Source organism: Artemia franciscana, chromosome 2 (genome assembly GCF_032884065.1).
Source record: "Artemia franciscana chromosome 2, ASM3288406v1, whole genome shotgun sequence".
Lineage (NCBI taxonomy): Eukaryota > Metazoa > Arthropoda > Branchiopoda > Anostraca > Artemiidae > Artemia > Artemia franciscana.
In genome coordinates, this window is record NC_088864.1 from 24,396,655 (window position 1) to 24,420,889 (window position 24,235).

At 36.0% G+C, this 24,235-nt stretch overlaps 1 protein-coding gene across 1 annotated transcript in view; it reads left to right on the forward strand.

Annotated features, from left to right (window-relative positions):
• LOC136039193 (catalase-like) overlaps window positions 1–24,235 on the forward strand; it is an 81,343-nt gene that overhangs the window by 28,486 nt on the left and 28,622 nt on the right. Inside the window, exon 7 of the mRNA XM_065722718.1 lies at window positions 11,001–11,153. Within this exon, the coding sequence (XP_065578790.1) occupies window positions 11,001–11,153 (153 nt within the window). The remainder of the gene's footprint in view (window positions 1–11,000; window positions 11,154–24,235) is intronic.

Consider the following 24,235-nt stretch of genomic DNA (forward strand, 5'->3'; position numbering starts at 1 on the left):
TCTTAACCAACGTCTTAGATTTATTTTTTAACCTATTCCCGTTCCAGGATTATGTCTCTTCTAAATTTATATCTATTCAGTCTCCTGTTTCTTTTCTAACCATCAAAAAAAAGATTACAAAAGCTTTATTTAATTTCGTTCGACTAAAAACAAAATTTGGAATACAAATCTTAAGATATCATTTTTTAAACCAAAGAATTACCTTTTGAACTCGGTCTGGTATCTACCACAAAGCGCAAATCATATTGCAACAAGGAATTGTAAGTGCTGGTGATTACCCTCTACATTTCTTAAAAATCTAGTTTCTAAACAAAATTAAACTAAATGTACTTGATGATGAGCTGCTTGTGCTTGAAGATCTGTTGTTAACAGTGTTTGGTTTATTTTTTTATTACAGTAAAATAAAGTTAATGTGCCGGATTATAAATAGTAATCTAGGACCATGCTTTAATATCATGTTTCAGCCAGGAAACCAGGCCCATAATTATTCAATTGGACAAGCTCAGAATGTCCAAACACCTTATGCTCTGTCAATGCAATCTGCTTTTCTTTTCAAACAGTTCGTGGTATCGAACTGTAATAAGGAGCGACCCGGCTCAATAGTAACCAAAACTCTAAAAAATGGAATTTTGATACCAATAGCTACATCAAAAGAATCAAATTTTAATGCTGATTTTAAATATTTAAGTTTCATCAAGTTTAATCTTACACGTCAAAAGTTACGAGCCTGAGAAAATTTGCCTTATTTTAGAAAATAGGGGGAAACACCACCTAAACGTCATAGAATCTGAACGTAAATCACACTATAACATTCAACGTATCAGAAAACCCTTTTGTAGAAGTTTTAAACTCCTATCTACAAAAATGTGGAATTTTGTATTTTTTGCCAGAAGGCAGATAACGGATGCGTGTTTATTTTATTTATTTTTTTTCCCAGGGGTGATCGTATCGACCTAGTGGTCCAAGAATCTTGTGAAAGGGCTCATTCTAACGGAAATGAAAAGTTCTAGTTCCATTTTTAAGTGACCAAAAAAATTGGAGGGCACCTAGGCCCCGTCCCACGCTAATTATTTTCCCAAAGTCACCGGATCAAAATTCTGAGATAGCCATTTTATTCGGCGTAATCAAAAAACCTTATAACTATGTTTTTGGGGACGACTTACTCCCCCACAGTCCCCGTGGGAGGGGCCACACGTTCAAAACTGTGACCAGTGCTTACAATAGTAATGGTTATTTGGAAGAGTACTGGCGTTTTTTGGGGGATTTTTCGGTTGAGGGGGGGGGGGGGGTGGCTGAGAAGAGGAGGATATGTTGGGGGAACTTTCCTTGGAGGAATTTGTCATGGGGGAAGAAAAGTTTCATGAAGGGAGAGCAGGATTTTCTAGCATTATTAAAAAAAAAACAATGAAAAAATAAATATGAAAAAGTTTTTTCAACTGAAAGTAAGGAGAAGCATTAAAACTTAAAACGAACAGAAATTATTACGTGTATGATGGGCTCACCTCCTCCTAATACCTCGCTCTTTATGCTAAAGCATTTTTAGTAATTTCAACTATTTATTCTACGGTTTTATGATTAAGGGGCCATTCTTAAGAAATTGGGACAAGATTTAAGCTTTAATGTAAAGAGCGAGGTACTGACGAGGGGGTGAATACCTTCATATACGTAATAAAAACATGAGAATACAGAAGTTCGTTACGTAATCTAATTTGTAAGTTACGTTCATCTTTTACTAATAAACATTCGTAAAAAATTAGAAGTTCTAGTTGCCTTTTTAAGTAACCAAAAAATCGGAGGGCAACTAGGCCTCCTCCCCCGCTCCTTTTTTCTCAAAATCACTCGATCAAAACTACGAGAAAGCCAATTAGCCAAAAAAATAAATATGCAAATTTTGTTTTAATTATTCATCTGCGGAGAGCCAAAATCAAAACATGCATTGATTCAAAAACGTTAAGAAATTAAATAAAACAAATTTTTTTTAACGGGAAGTATGGAGCGACATTAAAACTTAAAACGAACAGAAATTACTTCGTATATGAAAGGGCTGCTTTCTCATCAACGCCCCGCTCTTTACGCTAAAGTTTTTCACTGTTTTAAAAAGTAGAATTAAGAGAAAGAGTCAAACTTTAGCGTAAGGAGCGGGGCGTTGATGAGGAAGCAGCCCTTTCATATATGAAGTAATTTCGGTTCGTTTTAAGTTTTAATGTCGCTCCTTACTTCCCGTTAAAAAAACTTTTTTTTTATTTAATTGGTGTATAGGACCGAAATGGTGGTTAGATCTGCCGGAATATATTAAACATGTTGAGGTATTATCTGATCTTATGTTTTGGGCTGAGGACTTTGTTTTAGTATGTAAGGGTGTAGAAATTACTCTCCAGCTTTTTTTTATGCAGATGGCCAAATTTAAATCGGTATTTTTGCTTGTGCATTAAATAAAAAAAAAATGTTTTTATTAACTGCAAGTAAGGAGCGACATTAAAACTTAAAACGAACAGAAATTACTCTGTATATGCAAGGGGTTGTCCCCTCCGCAATGCCTCGCTCTTTACACTAAAGTTTGACTCTGTCACAACTCTACTTTTCAAAACAATAAAAAAACTTTAGCATAGAGAGCGAGGCGTTGCGGAGGGGACAACCCCTTTCATATACGAAGTAATTCCTGTTCATTTTAAGTTTTAATGTTGCTTACTTGCAGTTAAAAAAACTTGTTTTTTATTTAATTTCTAAACGTTTTTGAATTAATGTATGTTTTGATTGTGGCTCACCGCACATGAATAATTTAAACGAAATTTGCATATTATTCTTTGTTTTGCTAAATGGCTTTCTCATAGTTTTGATCGGACAAATTTGATGAAAAAAGTGGTGGGGGAGGAGGCCTAGTTGCCGTCCAATTTTTGGCTACTTAAAAATGCAACTAAATTTTGTATTTTTTTGTACGAACGTTTTATTAGTAATAAACATACGTACCTTAGGAATTAACTTACGTAACCAACTTCTATATTTGTGTATTTTTATTACGTGTATGAGGGGGTTTTCCCCCTCGTCAATACCTTGTTCTTTACACTGAAGCTTGAATTTTATCCCAAATCTTTAAGAATGACCCCTGAATCAGAAAGGCCGTAGAATAAAAAGTTGAAATTTGTTAAAGAGCAAGATATTGTGGAGGAGACGGACCCCCCTTATATTCGTAATATTTTATGTTCGTTACAAGTTTTATTGCTACATATTACTTCCAGGTGAAATTTTTCTTTATTTATTTCCTCTTTTTTTTTTTTTAATAATGCTAGAAAATCCTGCGCCCCCTTCATAGAAATTCTCTTCCCTCATGATAAATTCCGCTGTGGAAAGATTCTCTCATATAACCCCCTCCACTCGACCCACCCCCACCCCAACGCAAAAAAGTTCCCCTGAAAACGTCCATACACTTTATAATAACCATTACTATATGTAAACAACGGTCAAAGTTAATAACTTGCGGCCCTCCCCCGGGGACTGTGGGGGATTAAGTTTTTCCAGAAGACATAGTTATTAGGTTTTCGACTAAGTTGAACAGAATGGCTATCTCAAAATTTGATCCGGTAACTTTGGGGAAAAAATGTGCATGGAAGGGAGCCTAGGTACCCTGCAATATTTTTGGTCACTTAAGAAGGTCACTGGAACTTTTAGTTTCCGTTAGAATGAGCTCTTTCGCGACATTCTAGGACTACTGTTTCGATACGATCACACCTGAAAAAAAAATAAAAAAAAAAATAAAATAAAGACGCATCCCTGATCTGTCATCTGGCCAAAAATACAAAATTCCACATTTGTATTGATATGAGCTTCTACAGTAGTATTATCTGATCCGCTGAATGCGATGATGTGATTTTCGTTAAGATTCTATGAATTTTAGGGGGTGTTTTCCGCTATTTTGTAAAATAAGGCAAATTTTCTAAGGTTCGTAACTTTTGATGGGTAAGACTAATCTTGATGAAACTTATATGTTTAAAATCATCATTAAAATGCGATTCTTTTGATGTAACTATTGGTATCAAAATTTCATTTTTATGGCACTTGGTATTAAGCAAGTGACATATAGCAATCGCAAATTCTGTCAGTCTGTCGGTCTGTCTGTCGGTCCCGGTTTTGCTACTTTAGGCACTTCCAGGTAAGCTAGGACGATGAAATTGGGCAGGCATATCAGGGACCGGACCAGATTAAATTAGAAATAGTCGTTTTCCTGATTTGATCATCTGGGGGGGGGAGTAGGGGCCCGTTAATTCGGAAAAAATAGAAAAATTGAAGTATTTTTAACTTACGAACGGTTGATCAGATCTTAATGAAATTTAATGTTTGGAAGGATATCATGTCTCAGAGCTGTTATTTGATATCCCGAACGGATCTGGTGACATTGGGGGGGGGGCTGGGAGGGGGAAACCTAAAATGAGGTATTTTTAACTTACGAACGGGTGATCGGATCTCAATGAAATTTGATATTTAGAAGGATATCGTGTCCTACAGTTCTTATTTCAAATCCCGACCGGATCTGGTGACATTGGGGAAAGTTTGGGGCGGGGGAGCCTAAAATCATGGAAAACGCTTAGATTGGAGGGATCGGGATGAAACTAGGTGGGAAAAATAAGCAGAAGTCTTTGGTACGTGATTTACATAATTGGAACGAATCAGCTCTATTAGTGGGGGGGGGGTTAATTCTGAAAAATTAGAAAAAATGACGTATTTTTAACTTATGAAAGAGTGATCGGATCTTCATGAAACTTCATATTTAGAAGGACCTCAAAACTCAGATCTATTATTTTAAATCTCAACCGGATCCAGCGTCATTGGGGGGGGGGCAGTTGGGAGGAACGGAAATCTTGGAAAACGCTTAGAGTGGAGGAATCGGGATGAAGCTTTATGGACAGAATAAGCAAGTGTCGTAGATGCAGAATTGACGTAACCGTACTGGATTCGCTCTCTTTGGGGGATTTGGGAGGGGTTCAATGCTTTGGTGAGTTTAGTGCTTCTGGACGTGCTAGGACGATGAAAATTGGTAGGCGTGTCAGGGAGCTGCACAAATTGACTTGATAAAGTCGTTTTCCCAAATTCGATCATCTGGGGGGCTAAAGGGAGAGGAAAAATTAGAAAAAATGAGTTATTTATAACTTACGAGTGGGTGATCGAATCTTAAATAATTTTGACATTTAGAAGGACATCGTGACTCAGAGCTCTTATTTTAAATCCTGACCGGTATTAAGCCTCTGATTTTCCTTTTAAATCAATCTATTGATTCTTAGAATGTTGTTAGAGCTCATACCATATGAGCTCTTGGCTCTTCGCTCTTCGCTCTTCGGCTCTCGTCACAAGTGCCATATGAGCTCTTAGCTCTTGTTAGTTAAGGTTAGGGAAATTAGACATATACAAAAATTAAAAGTAAAATTATAGTTAGAATAGAGTCTAAAACTTACCTCATCGAGGTCTCTACAGCTAGAGTTGTTTATTAAAATTTTCTGTATTTGTTATGCATTTTCTTTCTCGCTATTTTTTTTTTAATTTAAAAATAAATTTTTCTTTTTTTCTCTGTGGTATTTTAACAGGTAACTAGTAAGTTACAAATTTTATGAAGAAAAACCTTGCTTCATTTTATCAGTAAGTTTCTGAAAATCTCGTATATCATGTTAATCTGAAATGGTAAAAGCTTCTCAAGAAAGCAATTTATGTCTGATAATATTGATGGTGGTTCTCTGAAGGGCATTAAAAAGGTAAAGTGCTAAAAAAGTCTTATGTCCTGTCATCAGAGTCTGATTACATAAACATAGCATTTTCTTGGTTTTTCATTATTAGGAATGCTGCCTTAAAACACAAATTTATGTTTCGTGGTTTTAATCGTATTTAAAGAACTAAAATCATCTCAAACGATTACGTCTAAATATGGGTGGGTGAATAAAAAACCCTTGTTTTTTAGTTTTCAATGCAGTTCAATCCCAGCAATGTGTTTCTGAAAAGAATGCCTAATTTCCATGCAACAACACAGAAGTTCAGGCGATGTTTTCAACGTTTTATACATGTTCTCTGTGTCCCTCACTCCTGGTCATTTTATTTCTCTTTTGAAATGTCATGATGGGTTTAAAAAAAAAACTTCAAAAACAAACAAACTGGAGTTGTTAAGCATATATTTGGTCGAAGTTTTGCGTCTGTTTTACAATTTGTCAAAAATCAAGCTTGTATATGCTACATAGCCAACTGGTAATATACTGTGTGACTATTTTGCATATTATTTGAAAGAAAGCCTAGTTGTAGGCATGTGCGTAAAATATCTGTTCCGGGTAAAGAGAGGACAAGACAAAGAGTAGTTGAGCTACATGGGAAACTAGAAAATAGTACAATATCAAAATATTGAGGGGGGCTGGGTAAAAGAAAAGGATTCCTCGTTGTGAACATATCTGTTTGATGGTGATCGTCTTAAAAAGCTCTGAAAGATTTTCGGAAGATGAAAGATTTTGAATTATATTGCAAAAAAAATAAAAAATAATGAGATAATTGTAAATTTTGCGATATTTTGGCGAGAGAATCCCTCCTCCTGTTTACAGGACTAGGGCAAACACAGTGTGTACTTGCTCAACTGTCTGAACAAAAGCTTCCCGTGAGGAATATTGGCTGGAACTTCAGTATGAAAAAGCTTATTACTCTGTATAAAAAATTTCAACTTTTTGGAATCTTCCTTGCCAGGGCAGTATTTACGCTTCAGGTAGTTTTGCTTAGCAGGAAATGCAAGTGCTTGGAACGAGAATTAAATTCTTAGAAGCTTTGGAGTAGGCAGTATGAAGAACTTTCGTAAAAAATGTGGTTTAATCCCACTTTCTAGGGCTATTACGAGAGAAACGTTGAGATGGCTAGGACATGTTCTGCGGATGAGGGATGAAACATTACCAAATATTTTTTTTTCGGCCAACCATCTAGGATTAAGCGGAAAGCAGGTCGTCCTTGGTAGAGATGGGGGGACGTTGTAAGACAAGATTTAAGGGAAATGGGAGCCCCCCTGGGACGAAGTAAAGAGGAAGGCTTTGAATAAATTGGGATAGGGCAGGAGCATCGATAGCTGTGTTGGTCTCAGCTGGCTTGGTGTTGTGGTGACTTGTTAGTAGTAGTAGTAGTAGTAATAATAATAATAAGTAGTAGTAGTAGTAGTAGTAGTGGTAGTAGTAGTAGTAGTAGATATATATATATATATTTTATATATATATATATATATATATATATATATATATATATAAGTAGTAGTAATATTATTATTACTACTACTAGTAGTTGGTGGGGCGCTTCGCGCCCCCCCAAGCCCCCCCGCGCGCGTAAGTCGTTACGCGCCATATTAGTTACGCGCCATTGTAGTTGTGTCCCTGTGTCCCACCTGTGAATATAGATAGATTTATATATGTGTTTCAAACTACGTAAAAATTGCGAATATACAACATTTTTGGCTTTCCCACTACTGGGAGCTTTCCGTTTCCAATTGCCAGCAATTGATCTGAAAATGTTTGACCAGAGTCATCGTTTTGCAATCGGACACGCATATTTGTAGTTAATTTTAATATTTTTACGTGTGCCCATAAATTAGAATTTTTCAGGCAAGCATTCATTTCGTCTGCAGGAGTTAAACTACGTAAAAATTGCGAATATACAACATTCTTGGCTTTCCCATTGTCTGTGCATATACAAAGCCGTATGTACTAATAATGACGTCATATGCAAACGCTCTTTTTACAAACAAACAAACATGCATACTTAACCGCTTCATTTGGTTCCAAAACTGTGTCGATTGACTTGTAAAGGACTGCCTGGTCTCGAATCTTGGTCAAAACAATATTGTTGATTTCGTGGACGTCTATATTTTTGGGTGCGAGAATCGCTCTTTCACTTAGCCATTTATTATTTTTAAATTTTTTTAGAATATTCGGAAATACTTTTTCAATCAATTCATTTTTGGACGTCACTAAATTACAGAAATCACCAGGTAGTTGTATGCGTCCTGAAAATGAGTATCGTATCATAAATGTCTTTTTGTTCCGACGTTAACTTGGAAATGTTATTTTGTACATACGACAATAGATCACTCGTACTGTAACTTTGTTCATGATCCAATTCTACACATGTCGAAACAGCGGCGATACGGTTAGGTGAAGGCATTCCCAAATCCTGAAGAGGTTTGTTTGCCATACGTACGCACAAATCTTCTATAATAACTAAAGTGTAGTTATAAATTTCTGATGTAAAATCAAAACTCATATCTGACGTCTCTAACTGTTTTTGATGGAGTATATCTTCGGACATTTTTGACTTATATTTTTCCCATAACTCTGTAGGAGCTGATGGAGAGCAAGTTGTTAAAATGATGCCAAACAATGCACGAATTTGACTTGGGGTTGACGTTTCGCACGCGTCATTGATGCAGTTATCCCAGTGTTGGTCATTCTCCAATAAATTCAGAGCTTGGCATGCACTACGGTAAGTGTCATGTATGGTACCGTTTACAGTTCTCAAATACTCAAAGGATGTCGGACCGGGTACATTCACCAAAAGCAGGCGTAGAAAGAAGCATTCATGTTGATTGGGGTGACCGGTGTAGAGTCTTCCTATCTTGGTATCTTTGAAGATGGTAGGTTGGCCGTCGACTGACTTACCCTGTTTTCGACGTTCAAATACTTTATTTTTAGTATTCTACGTGTAATACGAAGGCACTTCAGTATACAGCAGTTTTTTTGCAAAAGAATCATTTTTGCAAAGCGAAAAAAAGCTGTTAATTTTGTATCCGGTGGATTCAGGGCTCTTTGTTGCACGTTGGTTTCCGAGAAATAAACACGTTGACCATTCTGTAAATGTACCGCTAAGTGAACAACAGCTGGACTACGTTCATGTATCGGAAATGAAAGAATTCGCCAAACAGCTTCATTACTGCTTATGTATCTTCCAGCCTGATATTGTACGATTTCGTCGAAATCTTTGATTTTGGGCTGCAAGCCAAAAACTGCCATGTCACTGCCTTTGTTGACGTATTTACATATGTATTTGATTGCCTTTACGGAGTTACAGTATTCAACGTTTATGTGTGCATTAAATGTTTTTGATAATAATGGGGAATATGGAACAACCCACTGGTTATCTACTTCGATGGTGGTACCGTTGCCATTGTAGGTTCTACAGTCATTTTACAATTAGAAATTTCTCTTTCAACGGTCTTCTTACAATTAAAAATTTGTCTTTGAACGATATTCTTAAATACCTGTGTCCTGGTCGTCATTTATATTCCCTTTGTCCCGGTCGTCATTTGTGTCCCGGTATCCCAGTCTGTAATTTCTCTTTGAGTGTCCCGGTCGTTATTTATATTCCCTCTGTCCCGGTCGTCATTTGTGTCCCGGTCTGTAATTTCTCTTTGAGTGTTTTTCTTTTTAGTATTTTTTAGTTTTTTACATTTTTTCTTTTTTCAGTTTTCTTTTTCTTCTTTATTTTTCAGCTTCACTATGAAATACATATCGCCGAACCTTTGTTTTTTTAACTAAAATCTGGTAGGCATTGATGACCTTATCCAAGTCAAAATCCCAAACCCAATCATCATCGCTATCATTTTCAGTTTTGATATGTTTTGACTCTCGCTGTCCAGGTGGATCTTCATCTAACTGCGCGGTTTTGCGTTCTTTAGCCTCAAGCCTGTTTCCTTGCTGTTCTTTTGATTCCTCGTATATATATACTATCTTTATAAGTGAGCAATAATAGTATATGGACCTGTTTTTTTTTTCTCGAAAACGGCTCCGTATATTTTCGGGAAATTTGGCATTATGGGAGTTTTTGTCCTAAAAAAACGATCTAGATAGAAAGGAAGTCTGAGAAAATATGTTAAGAGCCTTAATTTTGGTTTTGCAAATGTCGTCATGTAGTATGTTAGTTCATCATATAAGTATTTCTTATGACATCATATAAGCAATTTTTAAATGATTTTATGCATAACATAAATAAGATTATCGAGTTTCCAACGCATCAGTTATCTATATATATAATGTTGTTGGAAGGCACAAAAACGAAAATTTGCAGTTGTAGTTACTATAAATGAAGATTCTTTGGAACCAACGCCTGAATTATTAAACATGATAAGATGTGAAAATCGACAGAATGGACCATCAACAACACCAATACGGGAAGCTAAAGCAAAGGCCACTGCTAAATTGTCTCAAGTAATTAAAATCCAAAAACTTGTCGAAAATGAAAATGAAGAGCAAAGACAGGGGTGGTTAGAAGATATACGAAAACGACAATTAAAGCGTGTCAAAAATGAAAATGAAGATCAAAAACACACGCAGGTAGAAGACATGCGACACCGAGAATTCATATACAGAAACCTGCCACGTGCCGAGTGCCAGGGCCTGTTGGCGAAGTCACCGGGCTCCCGATTATATATATATATATATATATATATATATATATATATATATATATATATATATATATATATATATATATATACATATATATATATATATATATATATATATATATATATATATATATATATTCCATTTTCATATATGTGATTAATCGTTTAGTTTTCGTTTATCTATTGATGTGGGAATTATTTCCATCCTTTAAGACTGTATAATAGAATCACGGTTGGATAAAGCCTAAGTTTATGGATTAACATCTTAGCTCAGTCTTACCACAACGAAATTCTCCTGGCAGACTTAGATTTTAGGATTCTGGAAGCTCCGCCCTTGAAATTATGATTTACAAGATTTACAACAATTAAACAATTGTGTAACAATTATACAATTTGTAACAATTGATTTTAGAATTCTGGAAGCTCCACATTATATCATGATTTAAATATTTGTAACCATTAAAGAAATGCAGGTCAAATCTTGTACCTAGATTATTCTCTAGTATTCTTATTCAGTCTGAAATATTGCTATTTTAAGAGAAACAATAGTGAATCGCCTAGAATATTAATTTAACGTTCTGGTTTTACGTATTTTTTTTAGGTGTGGTCACACGAAGAATTTCCCCTAGTAGAAATTGGAAAGATTACTCTTGATAAGAACCCAAAGAATTTCTATGCTGAAATTGAACAACTAGTTTTCAATCCAGCAAACTTGCCACCTGGAATTAATCCATCACCAGACAGGATTTTACAGGTATGAAACTTGTTCGGTTATTAAGGAACCTCATAAAAAACAAGAGCTAAGAGCTCATATGGCACTTGTGACGAGGTCGGAAGAGCCGAGAGCTCATATGGTACGAGGTCGGAAGAGCCAAGAGCTCATTTGGACGAGGTCGGAAGAGCCAAGAGCCAAGAGCTCATTTGGCACTTGTGAGAAGGTCAGAACCTAAAGTTAAACTTTATAGCACAAGATCCTTCTAAATATCAAATTTCATTAAGATCTGGTCACCCTTTCGTAAGTTACAAATACCTCAATTTTCAAAATTACCTCCCCCCTCCCAATTCCACCAAAGAGAGCAGATCCGGTCCAGTTATGTCAGTCACGTATCTTAGACAGGTTTCTATTCTTCCCATCCAGTTTCATCCTGATCTCACCGCTTTAAGTATTTTCTAAGATTTCCGGTCCCCCCAACTGCCCCCCCCCCCAATTACGTTTGATCCGGTTGAGATTTAAAATAAGATATCAGAGTTACGAGGTCCTTCTAAATATGAAGTTTCATGAAGATCCGATAACTCCTTCGTAAGTTAAAAATACGTTATTTTTCTTATTTTTCAGAATTACCCCCCCCCCGCAATTGAGCGGATCCGTTCCAATTATGTAAATTACGTATGCAAGACTTTTGCTTATTTTTCCAACCAAGTTTCATCCCAATCCTTCCAATCTAAGGGTTTCCCATCATTTTAGGTCTCCCCACCCCAAACTTCCCCCAATGTCACCAGATCCGGTCAGGATTTAAAATAAGAGCTTTGAGCCACGATATCCTTCTAAAAATCAAATTTCATGGAGATCCAATCACCCATTCGTAAGTTAAAAATACCTCATTTTTTCTAATTTTTCAGAATTAACCCCCCCCCAACTACCCAAAAGAGAGCGGATCCGTTCCGTTTATGTCAATCATCTATCTAGGACTTGTGTTTATTTTTCCCACCATGTTTCATCCCGATCCCTCCACTCTAAGTGTTTTCCAAGTTTTAGGTTTCCCCCTCCCAACTCCCCGCCCCCATCACCAGATCCGGTCGGGATTTAAAATAAGAGCTCTAAGACACGATATCCTTCTAAACATCAAATTTCATTGAGATCCGATCACCCGTTCGTAAGTTGAAAATACCTCATTTTTCTAATTTTTAAGACTTACTCCCCCCCTCCCAACTACCCCAAAGAGAGCAAATAAGTTCCGATTATGTCAATCATGTATCTGGGACTTGCGCTTATTTTTCCCATCAAGTTTCATCCCGATCCCTCTACTCTAAGTGTTTTCCAAGATTTTAGGTTTCCCCCCTCCAACTCCCCCCAATGTCATCAGACCCAGTCGGGATTTAAAATAAGAGCTCTGAGACACAATATCATTCCAAACATCAAATTTCATTAAGATCCAATCACCCGCTCATAAGTTAAAAATACTTCATTTTTTCTATTTTTCCGAATTAACCGGCCCCTTCTCCCCCCCCCAGATGGTCAAATCGGGAAAACGACTATTTCTAATTTAATCTGGTCCGGTCCCTGATACGCTTGCCAAATTTCATCGTCCTAGCTTACCTGGAAGTGCCTAAAGTAGCAAAACCGGGACTTTAGGTTTTCCCCCTCCAACTCCCCCCAATGTCATCAGATCCGGTCGGGATTAAAAATAAGAGCTCTAAGACACAATATCATTCCAAACATCAAATTTCATTAAGATCCAAATACCCGCTGATAAGTTAAAAATACTTCATTTTTTCTATTTTTTGCGAATTAACCGGGCCCCCACTCCCCCCCAGATGGTCAAATCGGGAAAACGACTATTTCTAATTTAATCTGGTCCGGCCCCTGATACGCTTGCCAAATTTCATCGTCCTAGCTTACCTGGAAGTGCCTAAAGTAGCAAAACCGGGACCGACAGACAGACCGACAGACAGACCGACAGACAGACAGACCGACAGAATTGGCGACTGCTATATGTCACTTGGTTAATACCAAGTGCCATAAAAATCTCAGTAAAGAAGAAATTGTGGGCAGTTGAAATATCTATTCAAAAATTGTAGAAAAAATTAAAAGTTATGGCAAGATGCTGCATAAACATGTAAGGAAAGGAATAACACATAACTGAGTCTATCTAAAAGAGTTTTTTTCATCACAGGATCAAATGTTATTTTTAGTTAAAGGTAAATTTCAGGTTCTTGAACCCTGAAGCTGGTGTTTAAGTAGCAAAAGAGAAGGTACCTCAGCAAAAAGGATAGCTTATCTTTAAAACAACAAGTTTTACCTGAATAGGGGCAAAATACCATATGGCAAAAATACTGAGACAAATAATCGGTTCAAAACTATTAGACATCTTGTATAAGATTTCTTATACAGATTTCCTCTTGTATAAGAGGAGCGACATTGAAACTTAAAACAAACAGAAATTACTCCGTATATGAAATGGGTTGTCCCCTCCGCAATCCCTCGCTCTTTGCGCTAAAGTTTTTAATTGTTTTAAAAAGAAGAATTGTGGCAAAGAGTCAAACTTTAGCGTAAAGAGCGAGGGATTGCGGAGGGGACAATCCATTTCATATACGGAGTAATTTCTGTTCATTTTAAGTTTCAATGTCACTCCTTACTTTCAGTTTAAAAAAAGCTTGTTTTTTTTAAATTTAATTTCTTAACGTTTTTGAATTAATCCATGTTTGATTTTGGCTCTCCGCACATAAATTATTAAAATGAAATTTGCATATTAATTCTTTTTTTGGCTTTCTCTTAGTTTTGATCAGACGATTTTGAGAAAGAAGGGGTGGGGAAGGAAGCCTAGTTGCCCTCCAATTTTTCGGTTACTTAAAAAGGCAACTAGAATTTTTAATTTTTATTTGTTAGTAAAAAACATGCGTAACTTAAGAATTAACTTACGTAACAAACTTTTATATTCTTATATTTTTATTATGTATATGAGGGGGTTTGTCCCATCGTCAATACCTCTCTCTTTACACTAACACTTGAATTTTGTCCCAATTCTTTAAGAATGATCCCTGAATCACAAAGACCATAGAATAAATAGTTAAAATGACTAAAAATATTTTAGCATAAAGAGCGGAGTATTTATCTCCTCCTAAATACGTCGCTCTTTATGCTAAAGTATTTTGAGAACCCCTTATATGCGTAATAATCTCTGCTCGTTTTAAGTTTTAATGCTACTCCTTACTTTCAATTGAAAAAACTTTTTCAAGTTTATTTTTTCATTGTTTTTTTCATAGTAATGCTAGAAAATCCTGCGCCCTTTTCATTGAATTTCTCTTCCCCCATGACATTTCTCCAAGGAAAGATCCTCCCACATAGCCCCCTCCCCTCAACACCACCCCCCAAATCAAAAAAATGCCCCTTAAAACGTCTGTACTCTTCCCAATAACCATTACTCTATGTAAACACTGGTCAAAGTTTGTAACTTGCAGCCCCTCCCCCAGGGATTGTGGGAGAGTAAGGCATTCCCAAAGACATAGTTATTATGGTTTTTGACTATGCGAAACAAAATGGCTATCTAAATTTTGATCCGTTGACTTGGGGAAAAAATGAGCGTAGGCGGGGGCCTAGACTCCAATATTTTGGTCACTTAAAAAGGGCACTAGAACTTTTCATTTCCGTTAGAATGAGCCCTATTGCAACATTCTAGGACATTTTGGTTGATGCGATGACCCCTGGGGAAAAAAATAAAAAATAAACACGCACCCGTGATCTGTCTTCTGGCAAAAAATACGAAATTCCACATTTTTGTAGATAGGAGCTTGAAATTTTTGCTATAGGGTTCTCTGATACGTTGAATGCGATGGTGTGATTTTCGCTAAGATTCTATGACTTTTAAGGGATCTTTCCTCCTATTTTCCAAAATAAGACAAATTTTATCATGCTCGTAACTTTTGATGACAAAGACTAAATTTGATGAAATCTATATATTTAAAATCAGCAGGAAAATCTTATTCTTTTGATGTATCTTTTAGAATCAAAATTCCGTTTTTTTTTCGTTTACTATTGAGCCGGGTCGCTCCTTACTACAGTTCGTTACCACGAACTGTTTGATAGCATGTAATGCTTATTTAGGAATAAATTTATTCTGAATAAATGCAGATGAAGAGGTGATACTGGGTAACGAGTCAATCAAACGGATAGTTTTTTTTACTTTGGTAGTAGGCCTACTAATAGTGAAGATGATGGATGCAGTGAATGTGCAAAAAGTAGAATAGCCAAAGTCAAAGATATTCTTTCAAAATTGAAAAAAAGTTTGGAATAATAGCAAGAAAAGTATGTGAACCAAGATTAGAATTTCGGAAGCAACGATAATTACAGCCATCAAGTATGGCTCTGAAACGTGACCAGCGTGAAAGGCAGGGAAAGATTTGTTAATTGTTTCTTAAAGGAATCCTCGACAGATGGTTTCAGGTGCCGATTTGACTGACCGCATGTCAAACAAAATGTTGTTTGAAAGGTATGGTTCTATCCCTCTGTCTATGGCTGTAATAATAGAAAGATTGAGATAGCTAGGATAGATTCTATGGATGAAGGATCACAAATTCTCAAAGATTTTTTTTTTGGCCATCCATCTGAGGCCAAACGAAAGGCAGGTTGTTTCCAAATGGGATGGGAAGATCTTAAGGAAGGATTAAAAAAATAGAGCTTCATAGGAAGAGTAAGGAATGAAGCTTCGAATGGATATGGGAGAAGCGTGCTATGTTGACCTCAGATGGCTTGATGCCACAGTGAGTTGTTAGTAGTAGTTGTAGTAGTAGTTAGTAGTAGCAGTTGTATTTATTTTCCTCAGTCATTTTAGTTCCTAACTTAAGGTATTTTGGTTACTTTGTCGATCAATTTATTTAGTTGAAAAATTCAAGTTTATCCGGATACGTGGCAGTTGCTCCAGGAGCTTTTCTACACAATACCATAACCTGTGCAATTTGTTGCTTAGATTTTTGCAAAAAAAAAATAATCACTTATAGAAGAGATAAACTTATGTTGACATAAAAGCTAGTAAAATTGCTCATTGATGGAGTTTACGGATATTACCTACCGTAGCAATTTGTTTTTCTGTATGAACCCAGAATCTTTAAAAGCTATATAAAGCAAACAAGCTCAAATGTCTATTCAAAAGTCATCTCCCTATATTTGATAGCCATCGTTTGAATTTGATCATTTATGTGAAAAAAATAAATAGAAAAAAAAACCCAGAAAAAACACACAACGTCACCTCGAAAGAAAAAAAAATGTAATGTCACAGTTTTCAAATTTAGAAAGCTATACATCTGCATTCTGATTTCCAGATATATGGTAATAGAAGAGCACAAAGCCTCCAACAACTAGATGTCTCCTTGCTACCCAATTCTAAGCTAGCTTATGTGCTTTGTCTAGATTTGAGAAAAGGTATTAGTCCCTCTTCAGCACTGGTGGAGCCCGTGGTTTCTTGGGATTATAAGAATTACAATGATTTTAATAATACGAAAATTACGGCATTGAACGTTACATTGTTAGAAATGTCTATTGTGTTCATATTCTGATTAATGAAATCAGATGTTTTGAATTGGTCTTGTTCTGAATGTTAGGAACTCGTCTCTCAGAGTTAGGAACACTGAAATTAGGTGATATAGAATTTGTATATTCAGGTAGGAGGGATTAGGTAGATAGCTAAGCTGCTTAAGTTGGGAAAGTGTTATATAATTTTTGGTGCCTAATTTAGGACCAAATAGTGCAAGGTATCAGTCATAGTGGTTTATGTCTATGTGGGACCGACTGACTGAGACAGTAGCGACTCAGATGAGTTGACCGTACAAGGTAAATATATGGTATTTTTTATTATAGAATTTTTAACACCCTGGCTGGTAGAAATAGGAAAATATGATACTGTCTCCTAGTTAGTTTGGTGTTGGGAAGGATAGTGGCAACGATCGTAACCAGCTGCCATTTTGTAGGCATAATGATGTAGTCATAGCCAAACACGGCATTTAGACATAAAATGACCCATAAGCTATCATGGTAAACCCATGATGTTAAGATGGCCACCCTAATTAATCATGCTAATGTAAATAGAAGACTAGCAGGATCAATAGAAGACACTAAAGTATATAAGAGTGTTATTACTGATTCCAAAAGTAAAGGTTACTATTTATTAGTGTCTACGGCTAATCTAAATTTCAAATTGAGGAACTATCCTTTAGGGAGTTTTGACGTTGGTGGGATCCCTGGTGAGAATTTGAGAGGAACTTTCCAGGGACAATAGGATATCGAACTGGAGTGTTTAAAATTTGACAATGTAGAAGATGGATGGAATAATCTAAGAAAACAATTTTCAAAGCAGAGGAGGGTGTCTTAGGGAGGAAAGTTAGAAACGATATTAGGAATAGTTGCGAAAAAACTTTTAGCTTTGATAGAAAAGAGGAGAGGTTTTTGCAACTTTTAGGATGATAGATCATATGGGAGTAAGAGAAAGTAAGGAAAAATGAGAAGGCATTGAAGTATGAGTTAAGGAGGTGTGATATGGAGGCCATGGATATAATTACCGAGAATTAGAAAAAGGCAACCAGACAATACAAAATATTGTGTTAGCATGTTAGAGATTGAGGAATGGAGCCTCAATTAGTAACAAGGCAAGTGATAAAGAGGGATGGGCTGAACATTTTGAGAATATATTAAACTTTGATCAGGTTGTAGGGTATAATATAGAAAAGAATGAAAAAAATTTTGCGAGGAAGAATTAGAATTTATTTTGCGGGGAAGAATTAGAGATTGTATTAAAAACATTAAAAAATGACAAAATCCTCAGGTGCTGATAGTGCAGATAATGGGATTTTAAGATATGGTTGTTGTGAAGCTGGAGATAGGTTCTTGAAAAATATGAAAGGATTTTTTTTTTTTAAGGGGAGTGCATCCAGTGATTCATCCTAAAGACGAAAGATCAGAGGTAAAATTAGCATTCCTCAGGATGTTCATTCAATGCATAACAAATATGAGAAATTTCATTGTTTTTTATAGTGACTTAAGGCTTCTCATGCATGTTGAATTTCATTTCATAATTTCCGGGAATATCAGACCCCATTTTCGGGGAGTTCTTTTCCTCTATCTAAAATTTTACTAGTTGCACATGTGTTAACATTAATGATGAACAACTTTAAGGTTAACACACCTTTCACATTTAGAATCAGCATGAATAATATATTTTGTTGTTACATATATTATAATCAAATATTCCACTTTTAGTGTTCGGTTGTCTATTAAAAAGAGCTGCTCTTTATTTACAACTTGTTACTGGAAGGTGCTTGATCCAAGGCTTCCCTAACTACTGTTCCCAGTTTCAATCCCCGTCTTATATATTCAAGTTGAATATTCGATTGACAGTGCCTTGTGACTGACTATCTTTCCTGAAAAAAACGGAAAGGGGGAAGTATAAAAAAATTAATTTTAAGGTTATCATTCAACGCTTTTAAAGACGAATTCTTTGAACACGCTCTCGTAATGACCCTCTCCTCCCCACCTTTTTGCATTTTGGAGTGCTAACCAACACAGAAAAATATTGTCTAAACTAAAAGGTACGCTAGCACCCTGCAGCACCAATATTACAAGTGTACTTTAAAAAATTCTGGTAATCACCGGGGATTGTAGATTAATTTGTACTCCTGACCCAAGCCTTTTTTTTTATTTTCCCTCATGGCCTAATGAAAGGTGGGAACTTTGGGCGCAACAAACCAGTTTTAAGGGTCAACTGAACTCCCATTATCTACACAAAAATCGAAAACCCTTCCTTTATGATGGTTGGTGTGCAATTGTATACTACTGTGCATAATTTTACCAAATCTCAACTTTACCAACTTTACTAATTTTACCAAATCAACTTAGTTAAATAAAGCATTAAGATAAATGTCTATACGAACTGTTTATTTTGGATGGACCCCTTTCATCTCTAGGGACGAATGCACCATAGCATGTCATTGCTGCCTTTGAAACTAGAAAGATTTATATATATGTATATATATATATCTTCAATAATATTGAATTGACTATCTGTCTTAGAATCAATACTCGATGGCCTTTTGACACCCTTTCGGGCCAAAATTTGCTATTCTGGGCCACAAAATGGCAGAAAATACCACTTCGCTATGCCAAGATGTTTTTACTACTTAGAAAGGGACTAATTTTTTAATTTCCGATGGAGTGGACCTTTTTCTGATTTTCTAGGACTACTGATTCACCGTGAACGACCCTGGATAACAAAAAACGAACAAAACTTTCATCCTTGATATTTCATTCCCGGAAGAAAAGCAAAAATCTCTGAACCATTTTTTAGATCATTATTGTCAATTTTTCAGTAGGGTTCTCCGATATGCTGAATTTGATGGTATTATCAAACAGTTCGTGGTAACGAACTGTAATTAAGGAGCGACCCGGCTCAATAGTAACCGAAACTCTAAAAAATGGAATTTTGATACCAATAGTTACATCAAAAGAATTGTATTTATACGCTGATTCTAAATATATAAGTTTCATCAAGTTTAGTTCTACCCATCAAATGTTACGAGCCTGAAAAAATCTGCCTATTTTAGAAAATAGGGGGAAACACCCCCTAAAGGTCAAAGTATCTTAACCAAAATCACACCATCAGATTCAGCGTATCAGAGAACACTATTGTAGAAGTTTCAAGCTCCTATCTACGAAAATGTGGAATTTTGTATTTTTTCCCAGAAGACAGATCACGGATGCGTGTTTATTTGTTTGTTTGTTTTTTATTTTATTTTTCTTTCTTCTTTTCACCAGGGGTGATCGTATCGACCCACTAGTCGTGGAATGTCGCGAGAGGGCTCATTCTAACGGAAATTAAAAGTTCTAGTGGCCTTTTTAAGTGACCAAAAAATTGGAGGGCACCTAGGCCCCCTCCCCCGCTCATTTTTCCCAAAGTCTGCATCGAAATTTTGAGATAGCCATTTTGTTCAGTATAGTCGAAAAAAATAATACTTATATCTTTAGGGACGACTTAATCCCCCACAGTCCCCGGGGGAGGGGCTGCAAGTTACAAACTTTGACCATTGTTTATTGTAGTAATGGTTATCGGGGCGTGTACAGACGTTTTCAGGGGGACTTTTTCACGTTAAAGGGGGTTAGGGGAAGAGGTCACGTGTGAGGATCTTTCTGTGGAGGAATTTAATATTGAGGGGAGAAAATTTCCATGAAAAGGCCGCAGGATTTTCTAACATTATTTAAAAAAAAACAATGAGAAAATTAATACAAAAGTTTTTTCAGGTGGAAAAGTTCTAGTTGCCTTTCTAGTTAACCAAAAACAGGAGTAAAACTAGGCCTCTGCCCCACTCTTTTTTATTATCAAAATCGCCCGATCAAAACTATGAGAAAGCCATTTATCCATAAAAATAAATTAATATGCGAATTTCTATTCGATTATTCATATACGGTGAGCCAAAATCAGAACATGCATTATTAAAAAAACGTTCAGAAATTAAATAAAAAACAAGTTTTTTAACTGCAAGTAAGGAGCGACATTATAACTAAAAAGGAACAGAAATTGTTCTGTATATGAAAGGGGTCGTCCCCTCAACGCCTCGCTCTTTAAGCTAAAGTTTGTTATTGTTTTAAAAGTAGAGTTGTGAGAAAGAGTCAGACTTTAGCGTAAAGAGTGAGGCGTCGAGGAGGGGACGGCCCCTTTCATATACGGAATAATTTCTGTTCGTTTTAATGTCGCTGCTTACTTGCAGTCAAAAAACTTGTGTTTTTTTTATTTAATTTCCATTAGGATCACTTGCCTTTATGCGGGTGTTTTGGGTTCCCTTTTCAAAAATGGAGCAAATTTATGCAGGCTCGACACTTTTGTTGGGTAACCTTAAACTTAAATAGTTTTAAAAGTTCAGAATCACAATAAAAGACCGATTCTATGAGGTTTATGTTATCAAAATTCCTTATTTGTGCTTTTAGTTACTACCGAATCACTTCCTACTTACTATTCATTACCATGAACTGTTTAATGAAATAGACATTTAATTCAGCCTGTAGAATAGTTTTAGTGAAGGTCCTCTTCTTGTATAGTGTACTAGACAATGACATAAGCGTTTAGCGCTACATAGGAGAACAATATTGTTGCGATCAAACAGTTCGTGGTAACGAACTGTAGTAAGGAGCGACCCGGCTCAATAGAAACCAAAACTCTTAAAAACGGAATTTTGATACCAATAGCTATATCAAAAGAATCAAATTTTAATGCTGATTTTAAATATATAAGTTTCATCAAGTTTAGTTTTACGCATCAAAAGTTACGAGCCTAAGAAAATTTGCGTTATTTTAGAAAATAAGGGGAAACACCCCCTAAAAGTCATAGAATCTTAACGAAAATTACACCCTCAGATTCAGCGTATCAGAGAACCCTACTGTAGAACTTTCAAGCTCCTATCTACAAAAATGTGGAATTTTGTATTTTTTGCGAGAAGGCAGATCACGGATGCGTGTTTATTTGTTTGTTTGTTTGTTTTTTTTTTGTTTTTTTTTTGTTTTTTTTTTTCCCAGGGGTGATTGTATCGTCCCAGTTGTCCTAGAATGTTGCGAGAGGGCTCATTCTAACGGACATGAAAAGTTCTAGTGTCCTTTTTAAGTGACCAAAAAAATTGGAGGGCACCTAGGCCCCCTCCTACGATAATTATTTTCCCAAAGTCAACGGATCAAAATTCTGAGATAGCCATTTTATTCGGCATAGTCGAAAAACCTTGTAACTACGTCTTTGGAGACGACTTATTCCTCCACAGTCCCCGTGGGAGGGGCTACAAGTTACAAACTTTGACCAGTGCTTACATATAGTAATGGTTATTGGGAAGTGTACAGGCGTTTTCGGGAGGATTTTTTGGTTGGGGGGAGGGGTTGAGAAGAGGGGGATATACTGGGGGAACTTTCCATCGAGGAATTTGTCATGGGGGAAGAAAATTTCCATGAAGGGAGCGCAGGATTTACTAGCATTATTTAAAAAAAACAATGAAAAAATAAATATGAAAAAGTTTTTTCAGCTGGAAGTAAGGAGCAGCATTAAAACTTAAAACGAACAGAAATTATTACCCATATGAGGGGCTCACTTCCTCCTAATACCTCGCTCTTTACGCTAAAGTATTTTTAGTAATGTCAACTATTTATTCTACGGCTTTTGTGATTCAGGGGTCATTCTTAATGAATTGGGACAAAATTTAAGATTTGGTGTAAAGAGAGAGGTACTGACGAGGGGGCGAACCCTCTCATATGTGTAATAAAAACATGAAAATAAAGAATTCTTTACGTAAGCTAATTTATAAGTTACGTATATCTTTTACTAATAAAAAGATTCGTAAAAAATTAAAAGTTCTAGTTGCCTTTTTAATTAACCAAAAAATTGGAGGGCAACTAGGCTTCCTCCCGCTTTTTTTTTCTCAAAATCATTCGATCAAAATTATGAGAAAGCCATTTAGCCAAAAAAAAACAAAAAAAAAAACGCAAATTCCTCTGCGGAGAGCCAAAATCAAAACATGTATTGATTCAAAAATGTTCAGAAATTAAATAAAAAAAGAAGTTTTTTCAACTGAAAGTAAGGAGCGACATTAAAACTTAAAACGAACAGAAATTACTTCGTATACGAAAGGGGCTGCTTCCTCATCAACGCCCCGCTCTTTACGCTAAAGTTTTTTACTGTTTTAAAAAGAAGAGTTGAGAGAAAGAGTCAAACTTTAGCGTAAAGAGCGGGGCGTTGATGAGGAAGCAGCCCCTTTCGTATACGAAGTAATTTCTGTTCGTTTTAAGTTTTAATGTCGCTCCTTACTTTCAGTTGAAAAAACTTGTTTTTTTTATTTAATTAAGGTAAGAAGCGATGTCAGTCGCTTGTTTGGTGTTGGATCAGGAGTTTAAATGAATTATTTTGATGAAATATTTCATAAGGAACACGACAAAGGCTATAGGAGAGTATGGAATCAAACGGGAATGTAATTCCTAAGTTTGTATAGTGTGCCAGACAGCTAAATTTAAGCGTTTGGGAGATTTAACCTAGGAGAACCATGTGGCTGCGATAAAGTATGAAGCGATGTCAGTAGCTCGTTTGGTGTTGAAACTTGAATCAGGAGTTTATATGAATTATATGAATATATGAATATGAAATGTATATATTATATGAAATGAATTACATGAAAGTTTAAATGAATTTTATTTTGATAGATTTTGTCCTAAGGAAACATAGCAAAGGCTATGGGAGAGCATGGAATTAAGCGGGAAGGTAACTTTTAAACTTAGGTTATTCAGGTGATTTAAGTATCGTGGATAAAACTGTTGGTGAAATTAATGTTTATTGAGATTTTGAAAGTACAGTGTGTAAGACTAGGTTTTAAATTAATGTTAAGAAGTTTAAGTCATTTAGAATAGGTATATAAAAGGTGAAGAGCCGATGTTGGAGAACAAGAAGGTCAATCAATTGGATAGCCTCATTTATATGGGTCTTATTTTAGTAAGAATTCAGAATGTAGTGAACACATAAAAAGTAGAATAGCCAAGGCCCAGGGTGTTTGTCACAGTTAAAAAAAATGCCAGGAAGAATAGGACTGCAGTTCTCTCACCAAGATTAGAATATTAAAAGCCGTGGCTATGACAGTAATCATATAAGGTTCTGAAACGTAGGTGATTCGAAAGGCAGACAACAGTTTGTCAAGTGTTTTCTAGTGGAATTTTCTAAGGATACTTTTGTTACCCGTTTGACCGACTGTATCTCAAACATTAAGCTCTGCAGAATTTGAGTAGGGATCAAACGAATAGCAGGTCATCGCCGAACGGGTTTGGAAGATGTCAGAGAGAAGTATTTAAAGGATATCTAAACTACATGGAAGGAGATAAAAAGTGGAGGTATGAATAAATTAGGACGGAGGAGAAGAGTGCGCAGCTGTGTTGACCTCAGGCAGTGATTTAGTAATTTATTCTTAATAGGAGTTTCTCATAATAATTTATATACTCACAAGGCTTTCTCACTTCTTTGCTACACTTGGGAGAGAGACAGGGGGTAATAGATACTTAGTAGGGTGATAGGTGTAATTGATACTGATTGTCTGTTCCCTGACGCTTTTTTTCATGAATGA